Source organism: Lampetra fluviatilis, chromosome 21 (assembly GCF_964198595.1).
Source record: "Lampetra fluviatilis chromosome 21, kcLamFluv1.1, whole genome shotgun sequence".
NCBI classification, from domain to species: Eukaryota; Metazoa; Chordata; class Hyperoartia; order Petromyzontiformes; family Petromyzontidae; genus Lampetra; species Lampetra fluviatilis.
Window position 1 is genome coordinate 2,187,686 of NC_136295.1, and position 25,075 is coordinate 2,212,760.

At 45.4% G+C, this 25,075-nt stretch overlaps 1 protein-coding gene across 1 annotated transcript in view; it reads right to left on the reverse strand.

Moving 5' to 3' along the window:
- Window positions 1–25,075, reverse strand: part of NEB (nebulin) — a 210,937-nt gene that overhangs the window by 95,960 nt on the left and 89,902 nt on the right. The window contains exons 67-89 of the mRNA XM_078865795.1: window positions 24,701–24,805; window positions 23,278–23,385; window positions 22,866–23,177; window positions 21,692–21,895; window positions 21,167–21,271; window positions 19,571–19,678; window positions 19,132–19,443; window positions 18,656–18,859; window positions 17,934–18,038; window positions 17,694–17,801; window positions 17,167–17,478; window positions 15,874–15,978; window positions 12,084–12,188; window positions 11,541–11,642; window positions 9,801–9,908; window positions 7,487–7,798; window positions 6,899–7,003; window positions 6,427–6,531; window positions 6,027–6,131; window positions 3,971–4,075; window positions 3,008–3,121; window positions 2,120–2,317; window positions 752–856 (exon numbers count right to left, since the gene is read on the reverse strand). Coding sequence (XP_078721921.1) covers window positions 752–856; window positions 2,120–2,317; window positions 3,008–3,121; window positions 3,971–4,075; window positions 6,027–6,131; window positions 6,427–6,531; window positions 6,899–7,003; window positions 7,487–7,798; window positions 9,801–9,908; window positions 11,541–11,642; window positions 12,084–12,188; window positions 15,874–15,978; window positions 17,167–17,478; window positions 17,694–17,801; window positions 17,934–18,038; window positions 18,656–18,859; window positions 19,132–19,443; window positions 19,571–19,678; window positions 21,167–21,271; window positions 21,692–21,895; window positions 22,866–23,177; window positions 23,278–23,385; window positions 24,701–24,805 — 3,552 coding nt within the window. The remainder of the gene's footprint in view (window positions 1–751; window positions 857–2,119; window positions 2,318–3,007; window positions 3,122–3,970; window positions 4,076–6,026; window positions 6,132–6,426; window positions 6,532–6,898; window positions 7,004–7,486; window positions 7,799–9,800; window positions 9,909–11,540; window positions 11,643–12,083; window positions 12,189–15,873; window positions 15,979–17,166; window positions 17,479–17,693; window positions 17,802–17,933; window positions 18,039–18,655; window positions 18,860–19,131; window positions 19,444–19,570; window positions 19,679–21,166; window positions 21,272–21,691; window positions 21,896–22,865; window positions 23,178–23,277; window positions 23,386–24,700; window positions 24,806–25,075) is intronic.

A 25,075-nucleotide genomic window follows, 5' to 3' on the forward strand; every position in this document is an offset into this window, starting at 1 on the left:
CGGTTACCCATATTCTTGTACAGGGAGTACAAATTTTGTGTTGTCTATTTGTTTGTGTTTCTCTCTTGTGATGGGTCTTTGTAGAATGAACGTTGAGATTTATAAGGGTACAGAGTGACCAATAAGGTCTGAATTGGTCTGTAATAAGGTAGGCACTGATAAGGAGTTGACAGGTATGCTGCTTTGATAACAGAGGGTTTAGTATCTCGTGTAATTACATGTTTCGCAGACATATACGTGCAGTGTATGAGTATATGTTTGAGTGACAAAGGGAGCAGGCGGGTGGCTCAAAACTCCAAGCGCTGAGCTGGTATCCAGGCAGCTGCCTGTGATTAAACTAAGTTCTCAATGGTAGTGAGATGATGGTGTCAGCCCGGCCCCCAAGAACCATATTCAAAATCCACCAAGAAAAAAATAGCTTTTGCACTTCATATGGCTAAGTCCCAGCTCTTGAGAATTACAAATATTGGTTCTGACTGTCAAGCAAGGAACATCACTCCATCTAGCAGTACTGCCCCTTGTACGGTGTCGCTTGAAGGGATCCCAGAAGCATTTCTGGGATCTCAGAAGCAGTTCTGTGATATCTGCTTCCGTGGACTGTTCTCGACCAGGGGGGGGGAGGGGGTTGCACTGCTCTGTGACAGTTACGGAATGATTCATCACCTCGAGAAGTGACTGCAATAGCACAAAAGGGTTAATATCGGAAGCAAATACGATCCATTAGAAAGTACGAGTCACAAAGGGTACTCACAGAACTGATGAGGTCACAGGCGTTCTTGGCCCTCATGATGTCGGGTGTTTCATAAACATTGCAGCCAATTCCCTTCAGCCAAGTCAGGTCGTCTTTGTATAGAATCTGTAAAAAAAGGAAACGTAAAGGACACAAGTATTATAAGATAGGTATTGTTTTCTGTTGTGGTGGGGTTTTCTCGTCATTTAAAGATTTTAGCATTATACAATGTTTAACTGACTATTTGTTAAATATTGTACAATACCCCCATTGGAACCTCATTTGCCAGTAAAAAATATGATAATTGTTCTTTTACCCTTCTATCTGGCAACAAAACTGACACCTTTTTCAAGGACAGTGCATATATTATCAGAGTTATGTTTTTTGTTTGCATTATGGCTGCAGGTATTGTGGTCTATGCAAACATGACTCCTTGTAAAAAAGGTGTCAGTTTTGTTGCCAGATAGAAGTGTAAAAAACCAATTATAATATTGTACAATACTCTGTAAACATGTTTCATGACCACAGAAATAATAAGCTGCTTCTTTAACATAAAATAATATTAATAATAATAAAGAACCAAAGAGTACGGTGTAATAAATTAAGGTATGAATAAATACTTCACACACAAAAACAAACATCCACTTTAAAAACAAATGACCACATGGAAAGAAAAGTGTTGGCCTTCGAGGCCTAGGGTATGCACAAGGCAATGCCTTAGATTGGTAGATGTTCTTTGAGTGATGTAATAGACGTAAAGATGAGGAGGATAAGTGGAAGAGAGAGAAATTAAGGGTAGAGACACAGAGAGAATATACCTGTGAGTATCACTGTTCGCAGTTGGGAAGCATGTAGCAACTCAGACACTGTTTGGACACTCATCAAGAGTACCCTTGAAGAGGCTTTGCCCTGTTGTGTGGCTATCTGGCTGAGGCTATCAACAAGTGCGTTCGTTTTTTTTGTATTTAAAGTCACTGACAACATTTGGAGGCCTCTTTCGAATCCCAATCACCATCAGTGCTGCAGAACTGAGAGCGAAAATTGGTTGGCATTAGACTTGTTAATGGATGGAAACAGAGTTTAAGTAACAAGTGTGAGACTCTGGCACGGCTGCATTTGAGAAATCGTGCGGGAGATGGGAAGAACTTCCTGTCGTCTTTGCCGTTATCGCACCTCCCTCATCGTAAACAATTTCAGTTGTACCTCTGAGCAGATATTTCTGCTGCGAAGTTCCAGTGAGTTTCGATGTTGCTTTTAATTTTAACCAGGCGAGAGCTCAAGTGGTACCCGTCGTTGTTGCTGACCACTCGGTGTTCACAGGACCCGGGATCCTCCGTTTAGCAAGCGCGACGGTGTAAAAGGCGTTGATGCAGGCACGGCGCCACTCACGTCGCTCTGCATGTCGTAGGCCTTGCGCGCCTGCAAAACTTCATTCTGCTCGGGGTGACACGTCCACTGGTGCAGGTGACGGCGGTACTCCAGTTCGCTGAGGATCTGCTGGCACTTCTTTGCCTGCAGGTTGCTCAGCATGTCCGCCGGGATGTGGACCTTGGATTTTGTCTTCTCGTAGCCCTTCGTGTACTCCAGCTGAAAGCGAGAGGCATTGCACGGCGAGGTTGCCTTGGTCTTAAAATCGCGGGCGCGTCATTCGAATTTCAGTTGAAAACTTGCAGCTGAATTGGGTTTGCTGACGGCAAATGTTGAGGGAATTACAAAAAGATGTTTTAAGAAACTCTTACTGTCCCCTTCATCAATCCTGACAGTTAACACTGACTTCAGTTATAAGTTGTACTAAAATTGTACATGCTGTGGGTTTACTCTCTAACACACTTGTGTGCTGAAGTAGTACCGAATTGGCACATTTTGTTAACGTGACAAACCTTACTAATTAGCGGTGTCGGATAGTGGCGGGTTTAACGACACATGTATATTCACACGATCTAACCCAAAAAAAACCCTTACGTTGTTTCAAGAGAAAATTTTTATATACTGAAAAGGCAAAAAAAATACATGTGGTCATATTAACCTGGTATCCGTGAATCTGTCTGATGGTGTTCAAACATAACCATTCAAGAATGCGCCCATCTCTACGTACAAAACATCACTTTGTCACACTTCTATAATACATCTCAATTACACTGCATTGCAATAGATGTGTTGAATATGTTTTGCTGAAGGATTATGTCCAACAATATTGAGCTCAAAGTTCAACATGCATTTAGCTGAGTGGCTGAAATATCAGCACATATACGACTGCGCCGTGACGTCAACACGAACCTGGCTCCTGTTCTTGGCGAGGTTGAGCAGCAACGCGACCGAAGGGAACTCCTTCATGGACTTCATGCCTTGGATGTGCGCCTTGGTCTGCTCGTACTCCTGTTTGTACTTCAGCTGCACAGACGCAAAATAGGGGAGCCGAGGTCATCCGCAAAGTCCCCCGCGCCTGGACCAAGTCCACCAGAACTTAAGACCTGTGCCTCTCAACTCACACCCCCCCAACCCCCTCAGGCCAAAGTTGATAACTCCAAATGTGCACGTGACCAATAGATTTTTGCGAGGGAGGATGAAAATAAGTCGGGTGGATGGCTCAAGGGTCGTGGCGAAACTCGGATGTTTCAAGGGTTTCAGTGCCACGAATTAATTGAGGCCCTCTGTCCAATTTCAACCCTCCAGCAAGGACTTTTGAAATTAAAAGAATTATATGGGACAACTCATCAATATATGATTAAGATCATTGAAACTTTGCCTCAATTAACAATGTTATGCAATCATGGTAAATGCTAGACACATAACTATTCAATCCTTCAGCAATTTTATTAATCGTCAGAATCCAATTTTTATTCAAGAATCGATTATATACTTTCTATTATATTTTCTATTATATTTTGGCTCATCTTACCAACTCGTTTGTATTTTCAAAAAGTTTTCTGTCTAAATTTGTGCATTCAAGTTCAGTCACTAAAACTTAAATGTTACACTGGCATGCGATTTGCAAAGAAAATGTTGCATACATTCTAATTAATCAGTTCCCATGCACAACATTCGATGGACCTATACATCATGAGCATGAGAATTTATTTTAATTTGGTGAATCAATACAATTGTTACAGGCGCCGTGAAATAATGTGCACGTCTGTAAAGCAATAAATAATATTCTCGATGTCGCTTGCATTGGTGTCGATGCCTGCTCTAACCCCGTCTCCCCCTTCCCAGTCCGCCTGTTGAGGGTCCGCGACTCACCAAGCTGTTGTTGCGTATGTTCTTGGCATTGACCAGAGGCAGGTAGTCCACAGGGAGGATGTAGCCCGTGGATTTCGAATTGTCCCAGCTCTCCTTGTACAGCTTCTGTAATGCCAGAGGAACAAAAACACTGCCACTTACTGCCGTGCAACATAACGATGTAGTGGAGACAGAGAAACGAAACATCAGCAGCATTTTTATCAACATTGGCTCACAGCAATAAGCGGCATCCGAGGTGGAAGCCACAGCGTCTATGTGGTGTGGTTTGTCTCAAGGTTTACTGCAGTTGGTGCCAGGAGGTACGGCGCAACGTGGCACATCCGACTACTCACTGGGTACTTAACTTTTGGCGGATGTGTGAAAGGGTCGGATATGTGAACGTTGACAGAACATTGGCGCTGCATACACCACCGTGCTCACAGAGGTCACTGGACAAATGTAAAGTGCAAACTACTGCTTTAACCATGTGAACATGCTAAACTAAACTATTTTTATTTTAGCAGTTAAGGCCCAATGAGCTATATAGCTCTTTTTCAGAAGCGACCTCAAAATAAAAACATTTATTTATTCTGGAGAAATCTGATGAGCTATGAAGCTCTTTTTCACAGACATCCAGTAGAGGCCACGGGGTCAGCACGTTACAACAAAGAAAACAAAAAACCTATAGGAGTGCAAAGTATTAGAAAGGTAAAAAATTAACTTTAAAAAGTATACAAATGAAACTAAACAATTGTTTTTATCTTATCAGTTAAAGGCCACTGAGCTATTTGCTTTTTTTTCAGAAGCGACCTGGCCGCAAATGATATCTCAAAGAAGTGGCTTTTCACGTCAAAATGTATAGCAGCCCAAATAATCTGTGCGGTGCTGTGCTTCAGGAGTAAGCGAATGTACGCGAGATCAAGAACACATTGCTGGGTGTGCTGGGTGCGGGCAGTTAATTAGTGAGGGCAGATTTGTGACGGATATGCAACGTTGCACTGAATTTTTGTTGCACTCACTCACAGTGCAACCACGTCCGTGATCCCTTTTACCTAACTTCGTCCTTTGTAATGACTTACCCAGAGACGTTCATGGTCTTTGTATATCCATGAGGGACTTATTTTCTGTAGATTTTGGGCAAATGTGCTAATTGGTAACATAGAGCTCTAAGCCTCATTTCATGAATTTACATTTGTAATTATATTATTATAGTATAATGTGTTTACCCAGAAAAACCTCGCCGAGTCTCATGGCCTTTCAGGAGGGTCCTGCCAGGTTTTTGCAGTATATTATTGCTATGTAGAAGATGATTGCTATGAAACATGTGTTGGAGAGTATTTGGCTGCTATAAATGTCCACGTGATGATAAGTTACTTTGTTGAGCTATCATTTGTGGCCAAAATAGCTCAGTCGGCCTTACCTGGTAAAATACCAAAATAGTGAGTAGTTTGCGGGTATTTTTTGTTTGTAATTGTCAGCAATGACCTAATCTTGCAAATTATATCATGGATTATTTAACATCCACTCTGAAGAAGATGGCTTAAACATTTTTACGGTTAATGCACTCACAGCAATAACCAGGGCCGCTGCTAGATTTGAACAGTCAAGGTCCAGTATGTACTTATAGGTCATAAGATGTATATGAAAAGCTTTACCTTGAACCCTATCTGAACAATAGTTTTCCAACTGCCAAAGTTTATATTTGTGTTAGCTATATATGTAATAATATCATTTGACTTCATGCATTGTATTACGACTTCCTTGATCTTCTTCTGAAGATGCTGGGCAAAGTTCGAAGCAGAACTCCGTTTATAATAATTGCCGAATTTCGCTGTGAGGATTGTTCTTCAACTTACGGGCGGGAGAGCTGAGACAGTAAATATTGTCGCGTGCACACGTGACAATTTAACTTGTTTGGCTGTGTCGGGTGGTGAAAAGTCTTACGGTGGTACATTTGTCCAGATCATTACAGTACCAAACCAATCTATTACGAATAATAATACTAATGTTATGTTTGCATATCCGAGTGTGGAGAGGACGCATGAGCCCTCCGTGTGGATGGCGGCGCTGCAGGGACCTCGCTGCACAGCTTGGAGGCCTCGCGTGACAGGTTGAACTGCGGGGCGTCCGGTGACATGTGGCTGTTCCCTTTCTCCAGGTTGAAGGCCTCCTTGTATTTCACCTGCAAATCAAAGGCATACCGCCCGCCTCATCATTGCACCGAAGCCGCTAGATTTTAAAATAACTTGGTTAAAAAGCATCTAATTATGCATGCATTAAAAGAACAACGCATTAATTCTAGTCAGTTTAACATATAGGCTTTCACGACCAATATTAGCCATAATAAAGTTATTTTTTTAAACAACACATTTATATTTACGCGATCGAATAAAAAAAAACACATTATTGTGGATTAATTTGAACGTCCTCTTCTCACCGCATGGCATTGACTGGTAATGTGTTTACATGGAGCTCACATCGCTGAGCTGGATGCCGCTTTGCAGAGCAGTGAGGTAGGCGGGCGTGTCGGTCACTACGCTGTAATTCCTCGTGCCCTGCAGGGCCGCCGATTTGTACTTGTTCTGGAACAAAACAAATGCACAAAGCGTTGGTGCCGTATCAGTGGCGTGCGAGCACATCAGCAACGAAGGATCGGTGTATTACGGTCATCACAGAGTAAGTCTGTGGTGTGAGTGAGTTTAAGGATATTATTGATTGAAATGAATACATTATCCTTATATAAGTATGTTGCCAAGTCATATGCTAATCAAATATGAGTACTAAATACTTACATTTCTCCCATTATAAATTAATGTCGATGACAACGTTATAATAACTATGGTTATAATCATTGGGAAAGTCAAGACGAGGTTGTTAATAATTGATGATGCAACTCTTAACAACGAGTGGCCTGAGATGCCAAGAAAATAAAATAAAAACTCAACTCACATCATTGAGTATATTCTGTGCCCTTTTAACTTTCTCCACATCCACAGATCCGGTGGGAAGCCATCCACAACCTCGGAGCCATTCCAGGTCGGCCTTGTACACAAACTGCAAAACAACAGCATGAACGCACTCATAAACATGGATAAAAGATACATCTTAGTAAAAGGCAGAAAACAATAATCCAGCCACCCCATGACAACTTTAGACATTCTTCATTGACTCACATCAGGTGATTTCCATTAGACGTATAAGAATTTCAACTTATTAATGGATGGAAACAGAGTGGAAGTAATTAGCGTGATACTCTGGCACGGCAGCGTATGAGGAATCTTGCGGAAGAAGGGAAGAGCTTCCCATCATATTTGTAGTTATCACACCTCCCTTATCGTGAACAACTTCAGTTGTATCCTTGGGAAGATATTTCTGCTGCAAAGTTCAAGTTAGTTCCAAGTTTTCTTTCATTTTAACCAGGCGAGAGCTCAAGTGGTACCCTTCGTTGTTGCTGACCACTCCGTGTTTATTGGACTCGGGCTCCTCCGTTGAGCAATCGCGACGTTGTTAAAGCGTGACACCGGATGGCGCACTCACGTCGCTCTGCAGGTCGTAGGCCTTCCTGGCCTGGATGACGTCGTTCTGGTCGGGCATGCAGGTCCACTGGTGCAGGTAGGTGCGATAGGGGATGTCGCTGATCATCCCCTGGTACTTCTTGGCGGCGACGACGTTGAGCATGTCGTGCGGCAGGTGGCACTTGGTCTTGGTCTTGTGGAAGTCCTTCTTGTACTCCAGGTCGCTCTGCATCTTGCCCACCTTGGCGCAGTGCTCGAGCATGGGGTCTTCGTGGACGCTGTGGCACCCGATCAAGTGGCCTCTGTCCTTGATGTGTGCGTGCTTGTATTTGATCTGTGCACGCATCGGGCATTTGTTAAAATTTACACACGTGCAGCATGGGCATTAATGGACAGCTGTGAAAAAGAGCTTTATAGATCATCAGATTCCTCCAGTATGAATACATATTCTGATTCTGGGCATGTATGTGTACAGGGGCTCCACTGCATTAAAAACCTTCACAGTTATGTGTGCCCATCTGCGTCCGTGTCTCTGTGTATTCCTGTCTATCTTTATGTATCTTACTGCGCCTGACTCTATGTGTCTGTCTTATTGTATCTCTCTCTTCATGTCTCACTCTGCATCTGTCTCTTCTGTGTATTTCTGTGTCTCTCCTGTATGTGCGTGTGTCTCTACGTCTCTCTTTGTCCCTGTGGTTTGATTCTCTCTATCTGTTTATTGCGGCCTTAATGTTGAGATGGATCTGCTTGCACAAGATGATGCCGCCAATAGGGAGGCATGAGTCATTTGCAGATATATTGCACATAGTGCCCCAAGTCACATCTTCATGCAGCTTGGAAACATCATTATGTTATTTTTTGTGGCTGATTATGATCACTAGTTGTACTGGGAATAATCCGAATATATTGTACATAGCTGGGCAAGTACTCCTGCCTTTCTATGAGTGGTAATTATGTAACAACATCACTTTAGAAGATAGGGATAATTAGCGACAAAGGTGATCTCCAAATGAAGATAAATGTACGTGTATATATATTTTATGTTCTAAATTTAATATGATGCAAGAGTTTTATCCTTTGAGTGAAGTGCTAGATTTTTTTCTCAAACGTAATAGTTATTTTTTACGTTTGCTTATTTAATCAAGTGTTCACGCTGAAGTGGTTGAGAGCAATTTACATATTGACAGAGTGTAATATAAACCATCACTCAACTCTGGTCATCCTCGCAGCAGCGGCTTTTGGCTGGCCATCGAACAAAGACGGTCACCGCATCGCACCCTTTTAGATGCGCTTCTGCGGACGTCTGGAACGCTCTCCCCCTCCGATATTAGGAAGCCACTGGGAGCCCTGCACTTTTAAATCAATTAGATTGAAAACCCACTTCTTTAGAGCTGCTTTTTGTGTTTAGTTTGTTGTCCTTTCCCCGCACCTCCGATTAGCAAGGTCGGCTACGTAGGGTGTGAAAGAAGTTCAACATGCTTACATGCATAAGGTTGGTGTCTACGCCATTGCCTCTATGAGCTCCCCCAAGTCGCACCGATCTGCTAGTTCTAAACGGCTCTCCACCGACGTGTAAATCAAATCCCCGAATATCTTGAAGTAGTGCAAATTTCCACACAGTGTGCAGACAGGGCTGTTTTACATAATAGAGGCCCGGATACAACCACGGAGATAATTAAGCAAGATACTATTTACACTGCTACCAGTGACCCAGCACACCATTAACCTGTAGGCAACTGTCACATGACTTGACATGCTGTGCTATTAGGATTGTGCAACAATGCTACAATTTGGCAACATCGCCTCTTAAAACTCAAGATACGTACATCGAATCGTGCGTGTAAGAATCTACGTTTTTTTGTTTTCCATTCGTATATCTTGCCAGTGATGGGTTCACATGACCCTTGCAGCCACTCGTGGCCACTACATTCACGACAATATAAAAAAAGACGTATCAATTATTTTCATTCGTATTGTTATGCCGACATGAATTTTCCGGGTGGGAGGGTGAACGGGTAACCCCTACGAACGGCCACACTTTCAACCGTGAAGAAAGGTGGCTGCATCAGCCTGTTTGAATATGTACGCACTCTGGTGGCTCAAAACGCATTGCGGGTTTACGTGTCAATCGGCCTGAGTTTCAATCACCTGAGCGTGTATTTGGCAATTCTTTCTTATGTTGCGCATGCATTGGGTGCAGACGATGGCAGACTCGTGTTTGGTTGCGCCTGCAATGCACCTTCTGGCCCTGCACGTTCTTGTTTATAAACAACACTCGGCGCTCACACGTGAGTTTTATTGCAAGGTGTCTGAGTCTTGCGTGCACTGTTGCTCACCTCACTGGTGATTTCCTTAAGCAGTTTGGCTTGTTGTAGATCCAAGGAATCTGCTGGGATCTTATAGCCCGTCGCCTTCATGTTTTCCCAGCTCTCCTTGTATATTTTCTAGAAAACAAAATGAGGTATTATTTTGTGCAGGATATACGTTGAGAGAGGGCATTATTTTATACACATTATTCCATTGTTCTTATCGTAGTCAACTTCATTTCAACTAAACTATTTTTATCTTACCAGATAATGCTCACTGAGCTATATATCTCTTTTTCAGAATCGACATGGCCACAAATGATAGCCCAATGAAGTGGCTTATGATAGAGAGAAGTCAAATACTCTAAACACATGTTTCTAAATGGGGGGGGGGAACCGGAGGACAAGGAGAAAAATCCACGCAACCACGGGGAGAACCAGCAAACTCCAAATATACAGGCGTCAAGGTCGGGATCGAACCCACAACTTCCTGTATACCAGGAGAGGAATTTAACATCTCGCAACTGCTAAAGCACACCCCACTCTTGCAAATCAACATTCTCACGCAGGTTAATAGCGATAGTTTAGCGGGCAGCAAAGAGGATGAATAAATACGAATGTCAACAATGCTGAAGGTCGCAGGAATACAACTGAAAGGAGAACATTGTAATTGTACAGTAAGATATATGACGCATCTATTCTAAAGACAAACTCCCACAATCGACCAACAATTACGTTAACTTGAACCATTTGAGCAACAACCAAACGATGCAAGGCCGCGCACATATTTAATGGCATTTCCCCCCCCCCACCCATTCGTTACAAGCCGTCACAAGACTGTGAGTGTGTGTGCGAGTTTAATCATCAGTGGAGGTTTGTTTCATTGCTTAATAGTGCAGCAATTTGTCAAGGATCGTAATTGAGAATTTTTCACGAGATTATGCACAACATCCAATTTATGCTTCGCCACAGTGCCCTTGATGCACCATGTGTGGTCGCATTCGAGCTGTATTAGAAAGCTACGCCTTTAAGTTGCGTAGCCATGCTTTAATATGTTGCCATTTACTGCAACGAAATAAAGCAGCGACGTCATTAATAAATGGTTAAATTCACCCGTCACACACTGGGCCCATAATTAACTTACAAACACAAATTTCAGTGTGGCGCATTCCCAATCTCAAAATGTCACAGGCATTAGACCTTTGTGGGGTTCATCGGCCTAAATGACCTAAATCCAGTACCAAGTGACCTGTAAAATCACACTCGTCACCTTCAATAACCTCCATGAACTCACCCCTGCCTACCTCTCCCCTCTCATCTCACTCTACTCCCCTCCACATACTCCCCTGCCTCTCCCCTATCATCTCACTCTACTCCCCTCTATGCACTCCCCTGCCTCTCCCCTCTCATCTCAAACTACTCCCCTCCACGTACTCCCCACTCCAGCAACCAAGGTCTTCTTTAGAACCCCAAGTCAACCTTTGCTCGATGGGAGGTCACTCCCTCTCCTATGCTGCTCTTGGGTCTGTATGTCCCTAACCCAGCCATCCATGCTGTCAGCTCCCTGCCCCTGTTTAGGTCGAGGCTTGAGACCTTCCTCTTGTCCTCTGCCTATGACTGACTGCTTCTCTCTCTGTAAATACGTATAGACTCACACAGTCTATATACGCCCCCCTTGGTGTATGTATGTATTTTATGTATAACGCTATTGCACTGTGTGTGGATGAAATGTAAGAAAATCCACAGTGCATAGTAGTGCGAGCGACGTACCGAGCTGAGGTTCCGTGCAGCATCGCGGGCTACGTCGTACAGGGGGCAGTCCGACACCGTCACGTGGGACTTGTCCCTGTTCCATGCTTCTTTATACTTGTACTGTAACGGCATTCTGGTCATGACTTTCCGTGCCACACACTCAAAGCAGTGCGTGTGATTCAAAACTGAGAAAATAACGAAAAGTGCTCTTTAAATGACAACATGTACACAACAATAATTCCATCGACGTTTTGACTCCTTTAATCGAGGAGAATTAGAGTATAACTAAATAAAATCCCCAGACTAAGAATCCACGTGCTGCCAAGTCAAACTAAAACTGCTCAAACTCAAGAAGCCACTCGAGCAATGCACATGTACATCTATATAAAACTCATTTCTTCAAACTGCTTTTTGTGTTAAGTTTGATGTCCTTCCACCGCACCTCCGATTAGCGCGGTTGGCTATGTATGGTGGTGCGAAAGAAGTTCAACGTGCACACGTGCACAAGATCAACGTACGCGCCGAAGAGTCACGAACGGCGAACGAGAGGGATTCACTCACGTCGCAGAGCTGGTGGGCGCTCAGCACAGCGTTGATGTAGGTTGGCGTGTCGGTCACCACGCTGAAGTCCTTCATGCCCTGGTAAGCCTCGGCCTTGTATTTATTCTGCAACATGAGTTACAACAAGAGTCAAAAACGCTGCACAACAATGCGGGGTTAGGTATAGGTGGGGCAAGCGTGGTAAAAATCGGCACTCTTTGAGGTGCTATATGTCAATTAGTCATTCACGTGAAAATGTGTTAAAATAGCTGTTTCAATGGGTTAGAAGGCGAAAAACCCTCTGGAGAGGCTCTTCTAGAGCTTCCACCAGTAGAGGCCCTTCCGCTAGCAGTGGTGCGAGCGAGTCACCGCTCCTTCACCTTTTACTGTCGATAACTGAAGGTGTGCTGTGATTACCATTAGAGGCTTATACCATTTATCGAAGTTTCCCCAACGCCCGCGCTCACTTATATACCCGAGCCCTTTTCACAGAGTTTGTATGCTTTTTATATTTTTACCAATCTTCTCCGTTCACGTGCAAATGTGCTTGTTGTACCTTCGGCTCATGTGATGACTGTAAACCTGGGCTTCATAGGGGAGCAAGGAATGGCGTTTGGTGAAAGATATGTTAACAATGGTTCAGACCCTCTCCTCTGCCCATGACTGACTGCTTCTCCCTCTGTACATACGCTTACAGTCTATATATGCCTCCTTGCTCTGTGTGATGCCAACTGCATCAGGTCTGGACGCAATGTAGTGCTACCAATACGCAGATATATGATTACTCAGCCTGTGACCAATTACCCAGAATGCACCTGATTTTTTGTGAGAGCTCAGGAGCAAGAAGCAGGTTTGAGCTTGGAGAGTGCTTGACTGGGGGGAACCGACGTGCATGACACAGGTGCTATAGGCTGCTGCGTGGTACCGCAGTGGTCAGCAGCAACCATTATGGTCACTTTACTCCTCACCTTGACCGACACGCAACAATCGGCATGGTGAAGTACGGTGAAACAACTGCCACGGCCCGCACGGCATGCGGGGGTGCCCTCATCCAGCAGTGGATTGACAAAAGGGCTGCACGAGTGTGTATGTGTGACTATTCGGTGGTGTAGTGGTTAGCGCGCTGTGCTACAAACCCGGCGACCCAAGTTAGATTCCCGCTCACGGCCAACACCAATGATGCTTGTCTGAACCGGTCCTGGGCATTCCCTAGATCAACTCAGCCTCAAATGAGTACCTGGTGTGGTGCGTAAAAACATTGCCACGAGGGAGACAAAGGCATGGTGCTGGCCACCCACCCACCCCCTTGTGCCGTGCCGGCCTTCATAGGTGCTCGCTAACAGCACTTGCCCCAACAGTCTGTTGAGGCTATAAGGGGGGTTTTGTCTTTGTGTCTATTCGTATACATGAGCTGGAGGAGTTGATTGAGCAGGTGGTAGTGAGAGGGAATGAGCTGAAGGAGGTCACTGGGCAGGGGGTAGTGAGAGGGAATGAGCTGAAGGAGGTGACTAGGCAGGTGGTAGTGAGAGGGAATGAGATGTAGGAGGTGACTGGGCAGGGGGTAGTGAGAGGGAATGAGATGTAGGAGGTGACTGGGCAGGGGGTAGTGAGAGGGAATGAGATGTAGGAGGTGACTGGGCAGGGGGTAGTGAGAGGGAATGAGATGTAGGAGGTGACTGGGCAGGGGGTAGTGAGAGGGAATGAGATGAAGGAGGTCACTGGGCAGGGGGTAGTGAGAGGGAATGAGATGAAGGAGATGATTGGGCAGGGGGTAGTGAGAGGGAATGAGATGAAGGAGGTCACTGGGCAGGGGGTAGTGAGAGGGAATGAGATGAAGGAGATGATTGGGCAGGGGGTAGTGAGAGGGAATGAGATGAAGGAGGTGACTGGGCAGGGGGTAGTGAGAGGGAATGAGATGCAGGAGGTGACTGGGCAGGGGGTAGTGAGAGGGAATGAGATGAAGGAGATGATTGGGCAGGGGGTAGTGAGAGGGAATGAGATGCAGGAGGTCACTGGGCAGGGGGTAGTGAGAGAGAATGAGCTGAAGGAGGTGACTAGGCAGGGGGTAGGAGGTGACTAGGCAGGGGGTAGTGAGAGGGAATGAGATGAAGGAGATGTTTGGGCAGGGGGTAGTGAGAGGGAATGAGATGAAGGAGATGATTGGGCAGGGGGTAGTGAGAGGGAATGAGATGAAGGAGGTGACTGGGCAGGGGGTAGTGAGAGGGAATGAGATGAAGGAGATGTTTGGGCAGGGGGTAGTGAGAGGGAATGAGATGAAGGAGGTGACTGGGCAGGGGGTAGTGAGAGGGAATTGAGATGAAGGAGATGTTTGGGCAGGGGGTAGTGAGAGGGAATGAGATGAAGGAGGTGACTAGGCAGGGGGTAGTGAGAGGGAATGAGCTGAAGGAGATGATTGGGCAGGGGGTAGTGAGAGGGAATGAGCTGAAGGAGGTGACTGGGCAGGGGGTAGTGAGAGGGAATGAGATGAAGGAGGTGACTGGGCAGGGGGTAGTGAGAGGGAATGAGATGAAGGTGACTGGGCAGGGGGTAGTGAGAGGGAATGAGATGAAGGAGGTGACTGGGCAGGGGGTAGTGAGAGGGAATGAGATGAAGGAGATGATTGGGCAGGGGGTAGTGAGAGGGAATGAGATGCAGGAGGTCACTGGGCAGGGGGTAGTGAGAGAGAATGAGCTGAAGGAGGTGACTAGGCAGGGGGTAGGAGGTGACTAGGCAGGGGGTAGTGAGAGGGAATGAGATGAAGGAGATGTTTGGGCAGGGGGTAGTGAGAGGGAATGAGATGAAGGAGATGATTGGGCAGGGGGTAGTGAGAGGGAATGAGATGAAGGAGGTGACTGGGCAGGGGGTAGTGAGAGGGAATGAGATGAAGGAGATGTTTGGGCAGGGGGTAGTGAGAGGGAATGAGATGAAGGAGGTGACTGGGCAGGGGGTAGTGAGAGGGAATTGAGATGAAGGAGATGTTTGGGCAGGGGGTAGTGAGAGGGAATGAGATGAAGGAGGTGACTAGGCAGGGGGTAGTGAGAGGGAATGAGCTGAAGGAGATGATTGGGCAGGGGGTAGTGAGAGGGAATGAGCTGAAGGAGGTGACTGGGCAGGGGGTAGTGAGAGGGAATGAGATGAAGGAGGTGACTGGGCAGGGGGTAGTGAGAGGGAATGAGATGAAGGTGACTGGGCAGGGGGTAGTGAGAGGGAATGAGATGAAGGAGGTGACTGGGCAGGGGGTAGTGAGAGGGAATGAGATGTAGGAGGTGACTAGGCAGGGGGTAGTGAGAGGGAATGAGCTGAAGGAGGTGACTAGGCAGGGGGTAGTGAGAGAGAATGAGCTGAAGGAGGTGACTGGGCAGGGGGTAGTGAGAGGGAATGAGATGAAGGAGGTGACTGGGCAGGGGGTAGTGAGAGGGAATGAGCTGAAGGAGGTGACTGGGCAGGGGGTAGTGAGAGGGAATGAGCTGAAGGAGGTGACTAGGCAGGGGGTAGTGAGAGGGAATGAGCTGAAGGAGGTGACTAGGCAGGGGGTAGTGAGAGGGAATGAGCTGAAGGAGGTGACTAGGCAGGGGGTAGTGAGAGGGAATGAGATGAAGGAGGTGACTAGGCAGGGGGTAGTGAGAGGGAATGAGCTGAAGGAGGTGACCAAAGAAATATTATTTGGGAAAAGACCAAGACCAAGATAAAGAATGGAGATGCGCAACAATGTTCAACAAGGACATGCGGGCAGATGAAGAGATCAGCAGACGCTGAATGAACGAACACGTTGGCTAGCTGTGCCAAGATCTTCAAGTCAGCTGACACTCACGTTGCTGAGTATATTCTGGGCCTTCTTGGAATGCTCCACGTCCAAAGAGCCAGTGGGCAGCCAGCCACAGCCACGGATCCATTCCAGGTCCGCCTTGTAGATGATCTGCAAGGCACCACACGACAGCGTTCCCAAACCGCCCGCCAACTAGGAAATCCGTACCGTGTTCAACCACCGCACTGCCGTCACCTCACCGCTCTTATCCACTTCTTCCCTCGCACCGCTCCACTTTGGAACCCCCTCTGCCATCGTCTCCATTCCCTCCAAACCCTGTTCAATTCAAGAAACGTGCTACGACGCTGTTCTCGACCGCAACTTCAATAGTGCTTCATGGGACCTCCTTTGCCAGTACCAAAATATGATAATAGGTTTTTACGCTTTTTTCTGGCAACAAAACAGGTGTTAAGATGTTAAAAAACCAAACTGAAACCTTTTACAAGGAATCATGTCTGCATTAAACAAAAAACGTACTCTGATCATTATCAGAGTATGTTTTTTGTTTGCATTCTGACCACAAGTATTGTGGTTAATGCAGACATGATTCCTGGTAAAAGGTTTCAGTTTGGTGTTTTAACATCTTAACACCTGTTTTGTTGCCAGAAAAAATGGTAAAACCTATTTTCAATAGTGCTGTTTTTTGCTGCCCGCTTGTATCTATGTATGCTGAACTTCTTTTGCGCCGTATTTAGCCAACCGTTTCGGGCCCTTGGGCCTACTGTGCCCAGCAATTGTGCAGAGAGAAAACACAAACCGAAGATTCGGAGGGGCTAGATGGGACTGCAGAGGAATAATGCCCTGCACCTCCGCCCTACTGAAGTCAATGCCCCCCCTCCCACATTCTTGTCTTCTTCTTCCATACAGCTGCTGATGTAAATGCAGAGAAAATGACTACAATTTCACATTCAGGTGGGTCAAGCCAGATAACCGCATCAGGAGCAGCGGAGTGTATCATCATCGCTGTGCCGTCTCCTTCGTATTTGTGCATTGGGGCATTGCATCGTTAAATGCTGTATGGTCTGCTCTGTTCATCAGGTCAAATATGCTGGTACAGGGTACAGCTTCTCCTCATATACTCAGGGAGTGAGACATAGAGTCGGATGCACCACAAACAAAAGCAGATCGCATCGTCACTCATGCTGCTTAGAGTTCGTTTAAAATGTATTTTACACTGACTTAGTGTGGCTCCATGCTCAACGGAGCGTGACTCTATGTTGAATTACCTCTGCATCACCTGAGATAAAGAGGACCTGACTTTCGCAAAGGACGCATTCGTCCAAGGGAACCGCAACTCACGTCGCTCTGCAGGTCGTAGGCCTTCCTGGCCTGGATGACGTCGTTCTGGTCGGGCATGCAGGTCCACTGGTGCAGGTAGGTGCGGTAGGGGATGTCGCTGATCATCCCCTGGTACTTCTTGGCGGCGACGACGTTGAGCATGTCGTGCGGCAGGTGGCACTTGGTCTTGGTCTTGTGGAAGTCCTTCTTGTACTCCAGGTCGCTCTGCATCTTGCCCACCTTGGCGCAGTGCTCGAGCATGGGGTCTTCGTGGACGCTGTGGCACCCGATCAGGTGGCCTCTTCCCAGCTCGTAGGCGTGCTTGTACTTGTACTGCAGGATCGAACAGATGCGGGGCAATGAGCAGAGGTAATCACGGTGGTTGGTGGTTGTAGTAAAAATAATAATCCGTTATTCTCTTCCAGCAAGCATATTGTAACATCCGATTTAATATCGTGAAAATAAACATCGCAGCTGTACGATCGCCAGACAGACGGAAACAAGTGCATATAAAATACAACAGAAAGTTATCTTCTCAAGGTACGCACGTCACTGATGATATCTCTGGAGGCCTTGGCAGCTTTGATGGCAATAGCATCCGTCTTTAAGTGGTAGCCATTTTGAAGCGCGTCCTCCCAGCCCTTCCTGTATTGTTTCTGTTGAGAACAAGGCGCACAAACGTTCGAGTAAGGCACAGACGTTGACAAATGTCAATTATAAAAATGGTAAAACCAAAAAAAAGTGCGTATTTTATTTTTAATATAAAACTGAGGAGAAACTTCACTCACCCTGCTGACGTTGACCGCGTTGGCACGCGAGAGGTTAATCTCTGGAGTGTCCGGCATGATGTGAATCGAGGTTTTGTTTAACTCCCAGTCTTTCTTGTACTTCCACTGCAATCAAACAACACGGACAGAAATGGGGTCTTAATCTTGTTTTGAAGCTTTCGTGACTGCAGGACTCCACAGTCTTTGGTTCTTTTGGTAAAGTCACGTAGGTAGAAAAAAAAAAATCTAATATATCACGACGTTTCGATCGCAACACAAGCGGTCGTCCTCAGGCGGAAAAAATAATCCAGCATTGTCCGCAATAAATATTAGAAGCATATTTTCAGTGCTCGGCTTAATGAGCAGGCAAACGGCAATAGCGCGATACTGAATCTGGTGATTTTTGCTACTCCCAGATGCTAATGAGTTAATGAGGCAATATGCTCTTGACTCGTTCAATAACAGTTAGTCTTATGTTCAATACGAATAAGTAAATACAAAAAGTAGGACTATAGGTGGATTCTCCCAAAAAGCAGACTTAAAAGTACATACCCACGATACAAAGAGTGTAACTTATCTTAGCGTCTCCCCTGTGCATAGTCACTTAATCCCAGGAGGCACAAGCCTCCAAAATCCCAGAGAAGTGGTTGGTGGAGAGTGTGGTGGTCAAATAAAAATAGGGCCGCAAGCATGCAATCAAGCTGGACACACACAGCAAAAGGGATGGGGGGGGGGGATCTTACTCCGCTGATCTGGTCCGCGTTGGTCTTGGCCAGGAGATATTCGGGGGAGTCGATGACGCTGGTGAACTTCAAAGAGGAGGCAGGTTGCCGGTACATTCTGTCGTTGAGGATCTCCTGGGCCTTCTTGGCCTTTAACACGTCCAAGGAGCCCTCCGGCAACCAGCCACACCCACGGAGCCACTCCAGGTCCGCCTTGTACACCCACTGCCCGTGTGGGGAAACAGAAAAACGCATTGGACGCATGCTTATACCAAATGGGCTTTTTTAATCGCGTAACTCGGGGTGGTAGCAAGACACCGAAATCCATGGAACATATGACCACTTCGCCCCACATTGTGATCAACATCTCCCAACCACTACCACCATCATTTGCCTTTTTTATTGGTCACATACGTCCACGTGGTGTTCATGTACTGGCAATAATATCAATGATGAAAACCATTTTGACGTAATTACACCGTGGGACATGTGCTCACGTCGCTCTGCAGCTCGTAGGCCTTCTTGGCCTGGATGACGTCGTTCTGGTCGGGCATGCAGGTCCACTGGTGCAGGTAGGTCCTGTAGTTGAAGTCGTTGACCTGCTTCTGACAATGTTTGGCGGCCACCACGCTGATCATGTCTACGGGGCTGTGGTACTTGGTCTTGGACTTCTCGAAGCCCTTCTTGTACTCGCGCTCGCTCTGCATCTTTGCCACGTGCATGGACCAGACGAGCTTGGGGTCGTCCTGTATGTTCCTGCACCCGACGTGGTGTCCCCTCCCCTTCTCGTACGCCATCTTGTACTTGATCTGTGCGCGCAAAGTGATCATCGCGAAAGGTCAAAAAAAGCAGGAGAACTAGTTTGTTAAACGAGCGTTTGTAATCGAAGCCCCGAACGGGAGAAAGGTGGCACGGGCGTTGACGACGTGAACTCACGTCGCTGGCGATGTCTCTGGCTTTCCTGGCGGCCAGGACAGAGATGGCATCTTTATCCACGTGGTAGCCTTTCACCTTCGTCTCATCCCAGCTCTTCCGGTAGAGTTTCTGCATTCCACACCCAGGGATGCGCACATTATACAACATTCGAGGAAGCGGCGTCTATTTCCTTACATTACACGTGGAAGTTACATTACATTGATTACTGCGATACATTCGTAGAGTGATGTATTTTAAAATATGAATTTGTTGTCCTTCCCCCGGACCCCCCACGAACGCGGTTGGCTAAGTACGGTGCAAAAAAAGTTCAACATACAACATAGATGTGTCATTTGCGCACCACTGAGGATGTGGAATTAAAAAAACATGCAATATTTTGGGGGATTTTCCCCCATGAAAGGGAGAAACACAATATTGGTTAACAATGGTTCAATATGAGCTCAAATATTAAACAGAGATATTTAAACTACCTTTTTATGTCGTTTTTAAGTAGTAGGATTGTTATTGTGGTATTGTCAAAACTTGTCCTGTGGCGCGGCTGTGTCACTTCCTGCGCTTTATAAAGGGACTCTATGAATGATGTAGAATTCATATTGTGCATCACTTGCAAACCTGACAGGTTGCAAGGTAGCCAGCAGAGGGCAGTACGGCAAGTACTTATCTGTACGGATTAAAACTTCTCATGAATATTCTTGATTTGAAGCTTTCGTGACTGCAGGAATCCATACTCTTTGGTTCTTTCGGTAAAGTCACGTAGGTAGATAAATAAAATAAATCACGACGTTTCGGGCGCAACACAAGCGTCCATCATCTCATGAATATGATTTTATTCCTGACACTAAAGTTCCTGCTTCTTAAATAAATGTATAGATATACTCTTTTTTAATTGAATTACTCAATGCAAAACCTGAAACGCTTGACTGGCTAAAGGATTACAGGGCGCCAAGGTGGCGAGATGTTAGCTACCTCGCATAGTAGACTGGTCATGGGTTCAATCCTGACCCTGATGCCTGCTGTATATTTGGAACTTGCATGTCTCTTTCCTTGCAGTCGCGTGGATTTTTCTTTGGATCCTCTGGTTTTCCCTCGACATCTACAAACATGCGTTTAAGAGTATTTGGCTACTATACATTTCCACGTGATGATATTCCACTTCGTTGGGTTATCATTTGTGGCCAGGTCACTTCTGAAAAAGAGCTACGGTAGCTCAGCGGGTCTTTCCTTGTAAAATAAAATAAAACTGTTTAGTTTTTAGTTTTATCAACATGGTCACAGCTTTCTTTTGCAGATTCCCAGGTAGTGGCTTCCTTATTGTTTCCAAAATACTTAATGGTCTTATAAGAATAGGGGAGAAAGAGAAGCATTTTTTAAAGAGCTATATAGGTTCAATGGGCCTTACCTGGGAAAAATTAAAATAGTTTAGAGTTTAGTTTGATATTAGGAGTTTCCATGGGTGTGTAAATAAAGGCTTTGTTTGAAACGACCCAATAATATAATTGCCATTTTTAAGCAACAATGAAGAGAGGTCTACTCTGAGAGATAGCCTCGTCCAGTCGCCCGTTGTAACAGCACAAGGAAGACAGGCGGGGTGCTCACGTCGCTGATGTTGATGGAGTTGACCTTCGACAGCTCGTACAACGGAGTGTCTGGTGGGATGTGGCACAACGTCTTCTGAGTCTGCCACGCTTCTTTATATACTTTCTGTGGATGCCAGCACAACATACCCAGATGTTATCAATTCATAATACATCCTCGGCCCCAAGATATGTATAAAGCTATCCATGTACCCGTCCTTCATTATACATTTTATTGGAGCTATTGTAGTTATTATTACAATTACTGCCAAGTTATTCTGCATTATAGACATTATTCAAACCCACACACTTGTATTTTTTTACTCGTATTATTGAAGTGACAATACTAATTTTGATACAAATGCATTGACACTAAATCGTATCTTGTTATGTCAATCGAGATGTTAAACGTTTCCTTTACCGAGTTTCGAGAGGCCATGGTGCAGTCAGACTAGCAATTTAATCCAAAAGTACATGGCATAGAAACGGTGTGTACATAGCACATGGACAGCATGCGAACAGCATATAGGTGTCATGAAGAACACACTTCGCTGATGAGGGCAGAGTTTGTTTTGGCCAGAAGGAAGATGGGGAGGTCGGTGATGCTGGTGAACTTCTGGTTGCATATCGGTTGCCGGTATTTTCTTTCGTTGATAATCTCCTGAGCCTTCTTGACCTTCTCCACGTCGACGGAGCCATCAGGCTGCCAGCCACAACCACGGAGCCACTCCAAATCTGATTTGTACAGCCACTGATGGTGATAGATAAAAACAAACAAAAACAAACTTATTCTCTGGCGAGAGTGGCGAATTTCCCTTAAATTAAATGACACGAGGAACGGACGTCCTGGTCAGCCAATACGAACCCCTGTTGTGCTATCATTGGTGAACCCGATGACTGAACAACAGTGGCTAACATGCGCTCCAGAAAAGCTCAACATTCACAAGTTCAATTCACCATCGTCATCATCATCCCATATATTCAGTGGTTGTCAGCGTACGTGAGCATTTGCGATAGTGTAAAGTTAGTGGTGTGCATTCTTAGTGAGGCTGTACTAATTGGGTTACGACCTTACTCGGCGTTGACCGTACAGGGCGAGGGCATTGGGAAGCAGGAGCGCATGTGCCGCTCGTTTCACAGGTTGGCGGTTGAAATCCCATGGCCACTCTGGTTAATACTGCGGGATTCTTTATTTGTTTTTTTTGCATGTTCACCACAAGTACGTGTGGTTAATGCAGACAGGATTCCTTGAATAAGGATTCTGTTTGGTGTTTTAACATGTTGACACCTGTTTTATTTCCAGAAAGGGTAAAACTTATTGTTATATTTTAATACTGGAAAGAAAGGTTCTATATTAAGATTATTCACCGTTAGAATGCTCGATGTCTGCTTCACTGTGGACGTTAAAGATCCCATGAAATTATTCCAACAAAAAAATGTTAACGACTGCAATTTGTATTGACACTGCTTAATTTTACTAACTATTTACAGTTTGAACTTTCGCAAAACAGCAAGTTGCACAACATGTATATAAGGGGGAAATGCAATGGAAGAGAATAACTTAATTCTTTATTACAGTATTTTTTCTTGAATTACAAAAAATAAAAGAGAAAATGAATTCTGATCGCAAAATACTGGATGTGAACGGGATAAAAAGTATACATATAGCCTTGCATTGTAATTGCCAAATATTCTATTGCTGAATAATCATCGATACTCACGTCGCTCTGCAGCTCGTAGGCCTTCTTGGCCTGGATGACGTCGTTCTGGTCGGGCATGCAGGTCCACTGGTGCAGGTAGGTCCTGTAGTTGACGTCGTTGACCTGCTTCTGACAATGCTTGGCGGCCACCACACTGATCATGTCTACAGGACTGTGGAACTTGGTCTTGGACTTCTCGAAGCCCTTCTTGTACTCGCGATCACTCTGCATCTTGGCCACGTTCATGCAGTGCACGAGCTTGGGGTCGTCCTGCAGGTTCCTGCACCCGACCATGTGACCTTTGCCCTTCTCGTACGCCAGCTTGTACTTGTACTGTGTAACACAACGAAGAAGCCGGTGTTATTGATTAGCTCGAGCAATGTGATTACTTGAAAACAGAATGGCAGCGAATTGGGGAAAACTATTGACTCACGTCGCTGGCGATGTCTCTGGAGGCCTTGGCAGCCTTGATGGCGATGGCGTCTGATCTTGAGGCATAGCCCTTTTGAATAGTGTCCTCCCAACCTTGTCTGTACAGTTTCTGAAAGTAAAAAAATCATTGATGAAATATGTATAGCAGAAGCCACAGTGAGAGCAAGCAGGAAAAATATTACGTTTGGTATAACATACATAATGCAATTAAAACAAATAATAACGTAGGAAAATACAGGTAGTCCTCAACTTACGAACACCCAAATAACGAATATCCACATTTACGAATAAACTTTCATAAGATAAGAATTTTTTAAACATCCACTTGCGAACTCACACTTGCAAACTGAATTGCGGAACTATTTTGTTCAGTGGAGCAATCCTCCAAGAGCCGTAATGAGTCTGAGCATCTCGCTGGGAGTGACTGCTTGTGTATGTGTGTGCGCGCACACGTGTGTGTGTGAAACTGAGTGTGCATGTGTGTGCACGCAAGTGTGCGTGCGTGCGGGAGCCCATGTGTGTTTGTGAGGCGCGGTAGTGCAATGGTTAGCACACTGCGCCAACAACCCGGCGAACCGAGTTCAATTCCCACTCACAGCAAACACAAGTGACAATTATGTGAATGGGTCCTGGGCCTCCCCTAGGGCGACTCAGCCTCGAATGAGTACCTGTGGCGGCGTGTAAACATCGCCACTGAGGAGGCAAAGGTGGCCGGGCACGGTGCTGGCCACCCACCCTTCGTGTCGTGTTGGCCTTCATAGGTGCTGCTCCTCGCTTCCAGCACTTGCCGAACAGTCTGTTTAGGCTACACGGGGGATCGTTGTCGTCGGTGTGTGTGTGTGTGCACGCGTGCCCTGTGTGTGTAATCGTGGTGACTCATTCGGCCAATTCCGACAAGCAAGCCTGCATTACGACTCAATGGAAGTAAAAATAAAAGATGTATTTTTTTAAATTCATGTTCCTTTACTTAATGTTTTATTTACTATTCCGTATTACATGCGAATATACAATATTTCTCCTTTTTTATGAGTTTAACAATGCTTCCCCTTTTCGTTGAAGTGTGACACATTTCATAACACTGACTGTATACGCATTTAAATACGGTGCATTATTGTGTCCTGACTTACGAACGGTTCGATTCGCGAACGGGTCTCAGGAACTGAACCAGTTCGTAAGTCGGGGACTACCCGTGCTGCACCAAAAAAAAAATGATTTTTAGTTTACAAACTATAATTATAGTTTACATTATAGTTATTGAACATATATTGCCTTTAACGTTAGAACCAGGAGGAAGCCGTCGCTCACAAAGGTCCCCAGGTTTATTGACGGACTCCGTGATGCAGTGCGCAACTGCGGCAATGTTGTGAACGTCTTTCACAGTGTAAGAGAAAACTGCAACATCAAAGGCCAAAAAAACTACTTACGCCACTGACGTTCATACTGTTCAGTTTAGACAGCATAATCTCAGGAGTGTCGGGCATGACATGAATTGAGGTCTTGGCATTTTCCCACGCTTCTTTGTATAGTTTCTGTGAGAGAAAAAAACGTTCAGGCATTAGCATTTGAATAACACACAGATCTGCAATCACATTAGTAATAAGTATCCCGCTCACAACATCACGCGAGAAGGTGCTGCTTGTGCAAACATAGATATGAATAACTTATTAAAATCCAGGCTTTTATTCCCAGCAAACGTGATCAGTAATCCAAACCATAAAGGTTAGTTTTTATAGTTTTGACAGTTAAAGGATCTTTGTTATCTTTTTGTATTCGTTTTAATTGTCTTATTAACAGCTCTC